We start from the raw sequence: 12,832 nt of genomic DNA, 5'->3' as shown, positions 1-12,832 counted from the left end.
TTTCTGATTTTTTTTTTTTTTTTTTTTTTTTTGAGACGGAGTATTGCTCTGCCGCCCAGGCTGGAGTGCAATGGCGCGATCTCAGCTCACTGCAAGCTCCACCTCCCGGGTTCTAGCAATTCTCCTGCCTCAGCCTCCCAAGTAGCTGCAACTACAAGCACGCGTCACCACGCCTGGCTAATGTTTTTGTATTTTTAATAGAGACGGGGTTTCACCACGTTAGCCAGAATGGTCTTGATCTCTTGATCTTGTGATCTGCCTGCCTTGGACTCCCAAAGTCCCAAAGTGCTGGAATTATAGGCGTGAGCCACCGTACCCGGCCTCTGATGGTTTTTTAAGGGCCATAAAATAATCTGTTACCTGGAGACAGGTTGGAATAGAATGAGTAAAAGACTGGAGGTAGGGTGTCAGGCCATTGTAGCAGAGCAGGCAATAAGTATTGTGAAAATCTATGACTGTCACTATATTATGTTAATAGATCAAACATATAGTTGTTTTTTACAAAATATAAAATTTTATTTTCTTGTATAAATCTGCAGAAATAGTATAAAAATGAAAATGTGGTTGTCCATTGCTGGAATTATATGAATGAGATAGTATATAGCTTACTTTTAGTTAAGCTAACACAATTTTTTCTTTCGTACATCAAGAGTTTCATAAAGTGTTGATACTGCGGAGACCTTTCTTGTCTTCTTTTATTCATCCCTGAAAAAATCGTGTAAATGGTAAATGAGAACTGGAGAAAAAATTCAAAATGAAAAATTCTTTCATAAATAAATTTTTGTCCTCTTTTAAAGTAATCGAAGATACTTTTGGTCTCTTCCTGTCATTTTCTCGAGACTCAATTTGGCAAAACTAGAATTTATATAAGAAACTACAAATAAGTGACAGAGAACTCTAAAAACTTTTTGGCAACTACTGTATCCATAATGATTTAGTCATGTGACTTGAATTTATGGTACTTACCTTCCAAATGGTAGTGCTTGTTTGGGAGATCTTTGAGGTTCAAGAATGCTGAAACGGTGGAATATGGGCCAGGGAACTTTTTCTCTGGGTGTTACACTTGAAATTTAGTTCATTAATTTTAAGTTTGGATCGCAATGGGTTAATCTCTATGTCTTAAAAAGTTTTCAAATCTGTTCCCTTTTTTCAGGTTATAAATAAAGTTCATCTTAAGGCAAATCATGTGGTCAAGAGAGATGTTGATGAGCATTTAAGAATCAAGACTGTTTATGATAAAAGTGTTGAAGAGTAAGTACACCATTTTATTGCCTTTTTCACTATTAATCTAAATGTTAAATGTATTTTCATCTGTTACCTGAAGTTTTAAAAATTCATAGATAAAACTTAAAAAGGACTAGTGTAGCTTCAGAATTAAGCTGAAAATGCATTTTAGTCTGAAAATATGAAAATATGGGATATGATTAAAGCCTATACATTATGAATAATTTTCTTTGACCATCTCCCTTTCCTGGTAAATCATGAATAATTTAAACAGAACAAATGTGGATCTACTTGGACGTGGACAGTAACAGACCTGGAAGGTACTCTTCAATAAGTACTAGTGTTACGGGAAAGAGGTCCGCCTCAGACTCCAGGAGAGGGTTCTCGGATCTCTCACGAGAAAGAATTAGAAGCAAATCCATACAGTAAAATGAAAGCAAGGTTATTAGAAAAGTAAAGTAATAAAAGAATGGCTACTCCATAGGCAGAGCAGCCCCAAGGCCTGCTGGTTGCCCATTTTTGTGGTTGTTTCTTGATTACATGTGCTACGCCTCTGAGAGGTAATTCTTATGTTTTTATGTCATTATTTTCAGGTTGCTCCCTGAGAAAAAAAATCTTGTAAAGGTATGTAATAAATACTCGTAACTTGAATTGGACACTTAAAATTTTATTGTATGCAAATTCTACTTCAGTGAAGAAAAATATATACGTGACTCTTGTGACTGAATAAAAGGTGTTGGTAGTGAAAGTGTTTATCATTTCACAAAAGGTGTCTTTGTGATGCACTCATGAAAACTTTGTTGGTATTTGGCATTAAATTAATCAGTCTCGTTTTTTTGCTTGCTTTCTCAAGTTTTTGGGGAGCAAATCATGCAGAGAATAGGGTAAAAAAGACAATTTTTGAAACACATTGAGAACACTGTTCTTTTGGTGGAAATGTTTATTTTCCTGAGAATTGATTGACTTGATAACCACATCAGATTTTTAACCGTATGGAGACACACACACCCACACACATACACACATGCACACAGGCACGCACGCACGCACGCACATGCACGCATGCACACGCACATGCACGCACACACACGCAAACATGCGTGCAGACACATGCACACGCGCGCACACACACAAACGTGCACACACACACGCACACACACGCACACACCCACGCATATACACGCACGCACACAGGCACACACACATGCACACACACAAAGCCAGCTCACCATGGGCCACAGAAATTGGTGAGTTTAATGAAAGGTAAGATTTTCTTTACATAAACTATCTTACTGTTGGAATCATCTAAGTCAGTCCATCATTCATAGTAATCTAGATTAATAGTTGAGATATATTGCAGTTTTGTTAAAGGTGTAGTATTGAAGGAAGTTAATATTTAATTAAAAATTAAAAACAGTTGAGATAAATGTTTTCTGGCTTTCTATTTAAGTGGGACTAGGGAAAGAAATTTCTGCCTGGTGCTGTTTTCCCAAGCTGAACTAGAAAACGGGGGAAATTCTTTTCCTCCTAGGCTTCCTCTCTTCCTACGCCTTACCATACAACCTTGACTAGTATCTGTATTCCAGAATTATAAGGCTTTTTTCATTAATATGCTGTATTTGCTTGTTTAAAATATAATTTATATCTTCCTTATAATTCTGTTTCTTTTTTTAACTTTTATTTAGAACAAGCTTTTCCCACAAGCTATTTCTTATTTAGAGAAGACTTTTCAGGTCCGTCGACCTGCGGGCACCATCTTACTTAGCAGGTATGCCACATTCAACACAGATGGTTTTCTTCAGCCATTTAGTACTCTGCCTCTCCCTATCTATGAATATGACAAGGTATGAAACTTATACTATAACTTTATTATGCTTGTTCTTAGAGACCAAACTGCAAGGTATTTAAAAAGAATAAAAAAAGTGCCTGCTGGATAATCATTCTTTCCCTGACCTTTCATTGTGAGATGGTCTACTGCATTTTTTCTGGGTGTAGTTGTCCTCTGTTCTCCAGATCACCTTTTCCCCTCGTTCATGTGTATACAGTGTTGGCTTTATGAAGTATTTGGGTGTTTAAAAACACAAATCAAGAGGATTTCCTATAGAACCCGAATTCTTTCTTAACTACTTTCCTAACTAAAATAGTAACATTATTAATGAAGTAATATAGCAGCTACCAGTTGATTACCATGTTTTTAACTGCTATAAAATATTCTCTTTTTTGTCTTTAAACTTTGATGTACAAATGAACTGAAGACAATGTGCAACAAACCAATACCTCCGGAAGGAAAACGACCCTCACAGGTACTGCACCGGGGAGTGCGCCGCGCACACGAGATGCGGCCCTGTTGTTGTTCCAGAGGAACATCTCCAGGTATTTCGCCCTGCTCTTGGCAGCACTTTTACACTTGAGATTTTGAATTTGTGAGTGTCCCAAAATTTTTACAGATTCAAGTTCAAAGTCTAGTAGCTTCCTTGGTCTACAAAAAGTAATCACAGATGTGCTGATTTTATTCTTTCATTAGCTTTCAAGTGAGTTGAATGGTATTTTCTTTCTTCACTGCTCCCCAGAGACCTCCCTGCCCCATTTATCTTGGTCTGCTGAGTCAGTTTAGCTTAGAACGTTGTCTTGTCTTCCAGAATATCTTTTAGCAAGGCATATACCTCAGTTTTTTAAGGACAGTCTGACATCTCTTAAGATAAAAAATATGTATGCTTCAAGCCAACCTAGAAGTTTATTCCATAAAATACTAATGGCTATGTAATATATGTTTAAAGGTGTTCTTTGCAAAACTATAAATATGCCTATTTAGGGTATTAGTTTTGCCTATTAGGGTGTGGTATAACCATGTAGTGGAATACTTTGCAGTTGTTAAAAAGTGAAGGAGATCTCTATGTACTGACTTGGAAAGATATTTAAGCTCTTACATGAAAAAAAAAGGTTGCAAATCAGTATGCACAGTTAGTCCATTTTATTTGAAAGTATAGAAACACAGACAATAAAAAATTATCAAGCAATCTGGAAGTATACACATGTTAAATCTGGATACATATAAAAATGTTAATCGTATCTTTAAGAGATTGTTGGGGAAAGTGTTTTTCTTTTGTAAGTTCTGGAGATTTTTGTGATGTTCTGATTTCTCATATTGAACATATATTACTTATATCAAAAAAATAAAAAATTTAGGCTGGGCACAGTAACTTACACCTGTAGTCCTAGTACTTTGGGAGGCCGAGGCAGGCAGAATACTTCACTCCAGGAGTTTAAGACCAGCCTTGGCAACATGGTGAAACCCTGTCTCTACAAAAAATATAAAAAGTTAGCCAGGAGTGGTGGTGTGCACCTGTAGTCCCAGCTACTTGGGAGGCTGTGGTGGGAGGATTGCCTGAGCTGGGGATGTGGAGGTTGCAATGAGCTGTGATCTTCTCACTGTACTCCAACCTGGGTGACAGAGTGAGACCCTGTCTCAAAAATAAATAGATAAATAAGAATATCTCAGACTATGCCTAAGCTAAGCTATTGCTTAAAAAAAAAAACTAGAAGGTCGGGCACAATGGCTCCCACCTGTAATCCCAGCACTGAGGGGGCTGAGGCGGGCGGATCACCTGAGGTCAGGAGTTCGAGACCAGCCTGGCCAACATGGCGAAACCCCATCTCTACTAAAAATACAAAAATTAGCCGGACATGGTGGCGGGCGCCTGTAAACCCAGTTCCTCAGGAGGCTGAGGCAGGAGAAGCTTGAACCCAGGAGGCAGAGGTTGCAGTGAGCCCAGGTCACACCACTGCACTCCAGCCTGGGCGACAGAGCAAGACTTCGACTCCGGCTCAAAACAAAACAAAACTAAAGTAAACTAAACAAATAAATAAGAATACAGCAATATTGTCATTAACCATAGTCACTGTGCTTTACAATAGATCTCTTGAACTTATTCCTTCTAACTATAAACATGTATTCTTTGACCAGCATTTCCTTAGCTCCCACTCCCTAAAGTAATTGATTTTAAAAATCATAAATGCATGTGTTAGAGAAGGAAGAATAAACAATGTGTATTTTCTATTAAATGAAATGAGAATTTGTTGTTTTTTTTCCTCTCTCTACAAGCATTGCTTACACCTTAAAATAATAATTTACTGATTTTTCTGTTTCTAATTTGGAGATTATGATTACTTGGGAATTTTGATAGAAGTAGCTTTCAAAAAAGTGACCATTACAGAGGCAAATAAGATTTGCTGGGCAGGGCGCCATGACTCATGCCTGTAATCCCTTAATCCCTGCACTTTGGGAGGCCAAGATGGGAGGATTGCTCGAGGCCAGGAGTTCGAGACCAGCCTGGTCAATATAGTGAGACCCTGTCTATATATATTTAAGAAATATTTTAGGCCAGACACGGTGGCTCACGCCTGTAATCTCAGCACTTTGGGAGGCCGAGACAGGCAGATCACAAGTTCAGGAGTTCGAGACCAGCCTGGCCAACATGGTGAAACCCTGTCTCTACTAAAAATATAAAAATTAGCTGGGCATGGTGGTGGGCGCCTGTAATCCCAGCTACTTGGGATGCTGAGGCAGGAGCCGAGCCGAGATCACGTCACTACACTCCAGCCTGAGTGACAGAGTGACTCTGCCTCAAAAAGAAAATGTTTTTAATAATAAAAGATTTGCTTGGAAGATTAGAAACAAGGGGAGATGACTCCTACCCTATATTATATGAATTTTTAACAAGATGTGAATTACATTATAATAGGAAATATATTTCTATTAGATAAATTTTTTTTTACCATTTAGTTTAGAATTAATTATAGATTCAAAGAAAGTTGCAAAAAAAAAAAAGTTTCTTTTAGGGAAATCCCTTCATCTAGTTTCAGAGTTTTAAAACCTTTTATATTTCTGTCTTTTCAGCATCCTGTTTGGTTGGCCTTCCTTTGTCAATACCAATTATTTAATTGAAGTTATAGGTTTATGATCATTTTATGTAAAGTGGACATTTCAGTAAAATAAATTCAGAATTAGAGCTAAGTATTGAGTGGACAGGGAGGTATGGATTTTGATAAAAGTTTAGGGATAATACAGATTAAATTGTACTGTGTTTATAGTGTAGATTTTACTGTGAGATTAAATGCCACTACATCTAACTTTGTGTCTGTTCTGGCTTTCTGGTGTCCCCCGTGGGTGCAGCAATGCAGGGTCTACCGCGGTGGTAAGTGGCCTCATCGAGCAGTGGGTGTGCCAGACCAAGAAGGCATCTCAGACGCAGACTTTGTTCTTTACGTTGGTGCTCTGGCCACTGAGAGGTGCAGCCAAGAAAACATCATCTCTTATGCAGCCTATTGTCAGCAGGAAGCAGACATGGACAGGTAACTTTCCTCTGGGACTGAGTTTCCAAGATCGAATGTGGGAACTTTTAAAGCAAACTGTTTTTAGGAAGCAGACATGGACAGGTAACTTTCCTCTGGGGCTGAGTTTCCGAGATCGAATGTGGGAACTTTTAAAGCAAACTGTTTTTAGGAAGCAGACATGGACAGGTAACTTTCCTCTGGGGCTGAGTTTCCGAGATCGAATGTGGGAGCTTTTAAAGCAAACTGTTTTTAGGAAGCAGACATGGACAGGTAACTTTCCTCTGGGACTGGGTTTCCAAGATCGAATGTGGGAACTTTTAAAGCAAACTGTTTTTAGGAAGCAGACATGGACAGGTAACTTTCCTCTGGGGCTGAGTTTCCAAGATCGAATGTGGGAACTTTTAAAGCAAACTGTTTTTAGGAAGCAGACATGGACAGGTAACTTTCCTCTGGGGCTGAGTTTCCAAGATCGAATGTGGGAACTTTTAAAGCAAACTGTTTTTAGGAAGCAGACATGGACAGGTAACTTTCCTCTGGGACTGAGTTTCCAAGATCGAATGTGGGAACTTTTAAAGCAAACTGTTTTTAGGAAGCAGACATGGACAGGTAACTTTCCTCTGGGACTGAGTTTCCGAGATCGAATGTGGGAGCTTTTAAAGCAAACTGTTTTTAGGAAGCAGACATGGACAGGTAACTTTCCTCTGGGACTGAGTTTCCAAGATCGAATGTGGGAACTTTTAAAGCAAACTGTTTTTAGGAAGCAGACATGGACAGGTAACTTTCCTCTGGGGCTGAGTTTCCAAGATCGAATGTGGGAACTTTTAAAGCAAACTGTTTTTAGGAAGCAGACATGGACAGGTAACTTTCCTCTGGGACTGAGTTTCCAAGATCGAATGTGGGAACTTTTAAAGCAAACTGTTTTTAGGAAGCAGACATGGACAGGTAACTTTCCTCTGGGGCTGAGTTTCCAAGATCGAATGTGGGAACTTTTAAAGCAAACTGTTTTTAGGAAGCAGACATGGACAGGTAACTTTCCTCTGGGGCTGAGTTTCCGAGATCGAATGTGGGAGCTTTTAAAGCAAACTGTTTTTAGGAAGCAGACATGGACAGGTAACTTTCCTCTGGGACTGAGTTTCCGAGATCGAATGTGGGAACTTTTAAAGCAAACTGTTTTTAGGAAGCAGACATGGACAGGTAACTTTCCTCTGGGACTGAGTTTCCGAGATCGAATGTGGGAACTTTTAAAGCAAACTGTTTTTAGGAAGCAGACATGGACAGGTAACTTTCCTCTGGGGCTGAGTTTCCGAGATCGAATGTGGGAACTTTTAAAGCAAACTGTTTTTAGGAAGCAGACATGGACAGGTAACTTTCCTCTGGGACTGAGTTTCCGAGATCGAATGTGGGAACTTTTAAAGCAAACTGTTTTTAGGAAGCAGACATGGACAGGTAACTTTCCTCTGGGGCTGAGTTTCCGAGATCGAATGTGGGAACTTTTAAAGCAAACTGTTTTTAGGAAGCAGACATGGACAGGTAACTTTCCTCTGGGGCTGAGTTTCCAAGATCGAATGTGGGAACTTTTAAAGCAAACTGTTTTTAGGAAGCAGACATGGACAGGTAACTTTCCTCTGGGACTGAGTTTCCAAGATCGAATGTGGGAACTTTTAAAGCAAACTGTTTTTAGGAAGCAGACATGGACAGGTAACTTTCCTCTGGGGCTGAGTTTCCAAGATCGAATGTGGGAACTTTTAAAGCAAACTGTTTTTAGGAAGCAGACATGGACAGGTAACTTTCCTCTGGGGCTGAGTTTCCGAGATCGAATGTGGGAACTTTTAAAGCAAACTGTTTTTAGGAAGCAGACATGGACAGGTAACTTTCCTCTGGGGCTGAGTTTCCAAGATCGAATGTGGGAACTTTTAAAGCAAACTGTTTTTAGGAAGCAGACATGGACAGGTAACTTTCCTCTGGGGCTGAGTTTCCGAGATCGAATGTGGGAACTTTTAAAGCAAACTGTTTTTAGGAAGCAGACATGGACAGGTAACTTTCCTCTGGGGCTGAGTTTCCGAGATCGAATGTGGGAACTTTTAAAGCAAACTGTTTTTAGGAAGCAGACATGGACAGGTAACTTTCCTCTGGGGCTGAGTTTCCAAGATCGAATGTGGGAACTTTTAAAGCAAACTGTTTTTAGGAAGCAGACATGGACAGGTAACTTTCCTCTGGGACTGAGTTTCCAAGATCGAATGTGGGAACTTTTAAAGCAAACTGTTTTTAGGAAGCAGACATGGACAGGTAACTTTCCTCTGGGGCTGAGTTTCCAAGATCGAATGTGGGAACTTTTAAAGCAAACTGTTTTTAGGAAGCAGACATGGACAGGTAACTTTCCTCTGGGGCTGAGTTTCCGAGATCGAATGTGGGAACTTTTAAAGCAAACTGTTTTTAGGAAGCAGACATGGACAGGTAACTTTCCTCTGGGGCTGAGTTTCCAAGATCGAATGTGGGAACTTTTAAAGCAAACTGTTTTTAGGAAGCAGACATGGACAGGTAACTTTCCTCTGGGGCTGAGTTTCCGAGATCGAATGTGGGAACTTTTAAAGCAAACTGTTTTTAGGAAGCAGACATGGACAGGTAACTTTCCTCTGGGGCTGAGTTTCCAAGATCGAATGTGGGAACTTTTAAAGCAAACTGTTTTTAGGAAGCAGACATGGACAGGTAACTTTCCTCTGGGACTGAGTTTCCAAGATCGAATGTGGGAACTTTTAAAGCAAACTGTTTTTAGGAAGCAGACATGGACAGGTAACTTTCCTCTGGGGCTGAGTTTCCAAGATCGAATGTGGGAACTTTTAAAGCAAACTGTTTTTAGGAAGCAGACATGGACAGGTAACTTTCCTCTGGGGCTGAGTTTCCGAGATCGAATGTGGGAACTTTTAAAGCAAACTGTTTTTAGGAAGCAGACATGGACAGGTAACTTTCCTCTGGGGCTGAGTTTCCAAGATCGAATGTGGGAACTTTTAAAGCAAACTGTTTTTAGGAAGCAGACATGGACAGGTAACTTTCCTCTGGGACTGAGTTTCCAAGATCGAATGTGGGAACTTTTAAAGCAAACTGTTTTTAGGAAGCAGACATGGACAGGTAACTTTCCTCTGGGGCTGAGTTTCCAAGATCGAATGTGGGAACTTTTAAAGCAAACTGTTTTTAGGAAGCAGACATGGACAGGTAACTTTCCTCTGGGGCTGAGTTTCCGAGATCGAATGTGGGAACTTTTAAAGCAAACTGTTTTTAGGAAGCAGACATGGACAGGTAACTTTCCTCTGGGACTGAGTTTCCGAGATCGAATGTGGGAACTTTTAAAGCAAACTGTTTTTAGGAAGCAGACATGGACAGGTAACTTTCCTCTGGGACTGAGTTTCCGAGATCGAATGTGGGAACTTTTAAAGCAAACTGTTTTTAGGAAGCAGACATGGACAGGTAACTTTCCTCTGGGACTGAGTTTCCGAGATCGAATGTGGGAACTTTTAAAGCAAACTGTTTTTAGGAAGCAGACATGGACAGGTAACTTTCCTCTGGGACTGAGTTTCCGAGATCGAATGTGGGAACTTTTAAAGCAAACTGTTTTTAGGAAGCAGACATGGACAGGTAACTTTCCTCTGGGACTGAGTTTCCGAGATCGAATGTGGGAACTTTTAAAGCAAACTGTTTTTAGGAAGCAGACATGGACAGGTAACTTTCCTCTGGGACTGAGTTTCCGAGATCGAATGTGGGAACTTTTAAAGCAAACTGTTTTTAGGAAGCAGACATGGACAGGTAACTTTCCTCTGGGACTGAGTTTCCAAGATCGAATGTGGGAACTTTTAAAGCAAACTGTTTTTAGGAAGCAGACATGGACAGGTAACTTTCCTCTGGGACTGAGTTTCCAAGATCGAATGTGGGAGCTTTTAAAGCAAACTGTTTTTAGGAAGCAGACATGGACAGGTAACTTTCCTCTGAGGCTGAGTTTCCAAGATCGAATGTGGGAACTTTTAAAGCAAACTGTTTTTAGGAAGCAGACATGGACAGGTAACTTTCCTCTGGGGCTGAGTTTCCAAGATCGAATGTGGGAACTTTTAAAGCAAACTGTTTTTAGGAAGCAGACATGGACAGGTAACTTTCCTCTGGGGCTGAGTTTCCGAGATCGAATGTGGGAACTTTTAAAGCAAACTGTTTTTAGGAAGCAGACATGGACAGGTAACTTTCCTCTGGGGCTGAGTTTCCAAGATCGAATGTGGGAACTTTTAAAGCAAACTGTTTTTAGGAAGCAGACATGGACAGGTAACTTTCCTCTGGGGCTGAGTTTCCGAGATCGAATGTGGGAACTTTTAAAGCAAACTGTTTTTAGGAAGCAGACATGGACAGGTAACTTTCCTCTGGGGCTGAGTTTCCGAGATCGAATGTGGGAACTTTTAAAGCAAACTGTTTTTAGGAAGCAGACATGGACAGGTAACTTTCCTCTGGGGCTGAGTTTCCAAGATCGAATGTGGGAACTTTTAAAGCAAACTGTTTTTAGGAAGCAGACATGGACAGGTAACTTTCCTCTGGGACTGAGTTTCCAAGATCGAATGTGGGAACTTTTAAAGCAAACTGTTTTTAGGAAGCAGACATGGACAGGTAACTTTCCTCTGGGGCTGAGTTTCCAAGATCGAATGTGGGAACTTTTAAAGCAAACTGTTTTTAGGAAGCAGACATGGACAGGTAACTTTCCTCTGGGGCTGAGTTTCCGAGATCGAATGTGGGAACTTTTAAAGCAAACTGTTTTTAGGAAGCAGACATGGACAGGTAACTTTCCTCTGGGGCTGAGTTTCCAAGATCGAATGTGGGAACTTTTAAAGCAAACTGTTTTTAGGAAGCAGACATGGACAGGTAACTTTCCTCTGGGGCTGAGTTTCCGAGATCGAATGTGGGAACTTTTAAAGCAAACTGTTTTTAGGAAGCAGACATGGACAGGTAACTTTCCTCTGGGGCTGAGTTTCCAAGATCGAATGTGGGAACTTTTAAAGCAAACTGTTTTTAGGAAGCAGACATGGACAGGTAACTTTCCTCTGGGACTGAGTTTCCAAGATCGAATGTGGGAACTTTTAAAGCAAACTGTTTTTAGGAAGCAGACATGGACAGGTAACTTTCCTCTGGGGCTGAGTTTCCAAGATCGAATGTGGGAACTTTTAAAGCAAACTGTTTTTAGGAAGCAGACATGGACAGGTAACTTTCCTCTGGGGCTGAGTTTCCGAGATCGAATGTGGGAACTTTTAAAGCAAACTGTTTTTAGGAAGCAGACATGGACAGGTAACTTTCCTCTGGGGCTGAGTTTCCAAGATCGAATGTGGGAACTTTTAAAGCAAACTGTTTTTAGGAAGCAGACATGGACAGGTAACTTTCCTCTGGGACTGAGTTTCCAAGATCGAATGTGGGAACTTTTAAAGCAAACTGTTTTTAGGAAGCAGACATGGACAGGTAACTTTCCTCTGGGGCTGAGTTTCCAAGATCGAATGTGGGAACTTTTAAAGCAAACTGTTTTTAGGAAGCAGACATGGACAGGTAACTTTCCTCTGGGGCTGAGTTTCCGAGATCGAATGTGGGAACTTTTAAAGCAAACTGTTTTTAGGAAGCAGACATGGACAGGTAACTTTCCTCTGGGACTGAGTTTCCGAGATCGAATGTGGGAACTTTTAAAGCAAACTGTTTTTAGGAAGCAGACATGGACAGGTAACTTTCCTCTGGGACTGAGTTTCCGAGATCGAATGTGGGAACTTTTAAAGCAAACTGTTTTTAGGAAGCAGACATGGACAGGTAACTTTCCTCTGGGACTGAGTTTCCGAGATCGAATGTGGGAACTTTTAAAGCAAACTGTTTTTAGGAAGCAGACATGGACAGGTAACTTTCCTCTGGGACTGAGTTTCCGAGATCGAATGTGGGAACTTTTAAAGCAAACTGTTTTTAGGAAGCAGACATGGACAGGTAACTTTCCTCTGGGACTGAGTTTCCGAGATCGAATGTGGGAACTTTTAAAGCAAACTGTTTTTAGGAAGCAGACATGGACAGGTAACTTTCCTCTGGGACTGAGTTTCCGAGATCGAATGTGGGAACTTTTAAAGCAAACTGTTTTTAGGAAGCAGACATGGACAGGTAACTTTCCTCTGGGACTGAGTTTCCAAGATCGAATGTGGGAACTTTTAAAGCAAACTGTTTTTAGGAAGCAGACATGGACAGGTAACTTTCCTCTGGGACTGAGTTTCCAAGATCGAATGTG

The 12,832-nt window shown here is 40.4% G+C and overlaps 1 protein-coding gene across 1 annotated transcript in view; it reads left to right on the top strand.

Annotated features, from left to right (window-relative positions):
• The window catches only part of LMLN (leishmanolysin like peptidase), a 79,146-nt gene that overhangs the window by 13,333 nt on the left and 52,981 nt on the right, over positions 1–12,832 (top strand). The window contains exons 2-6 of the mRNA XM_015132641.3: positions 1,154–1,251; positions 1,818–1,848; positions 2,910–2,992; positions 3,480–3,597; positions 6,398–6,576. Of these exons, the coding sequence (XP_014988127.1) occupies positions 1,154–1,251; positions 1,818–1,848; positions 2,910–2,992; positions 3,480–3,597; positions 6,398–6,576 (509 nt within the window). The remainder of the gene's footprint in view (positions 1–1,153; positions 1,252–1,817; positions 1,849–2,909; positions 2,993–3,479; positions 3,598–6,397; positions 6,577–12,832) is intronic.

Source organism: Macaca mulatta, chromosome 2 (genome assembly GCF_049350105.2).
Source record: "Macaca mulatta isolate MMU2019108-1 chromosome 2, T2T-MMU8v2.0, whole genome shotgun sequence".
NCBI classification, from domain to species: domain Eukaryota; kingdom Metazoa; phylum Chordata; class Mammalia; order Primates; family Cercopithecidae; genus Macaca; species Macaca mulatta.
This window is presented reverse-complemented; position numbering and strand designations above follow the sequence as displayed.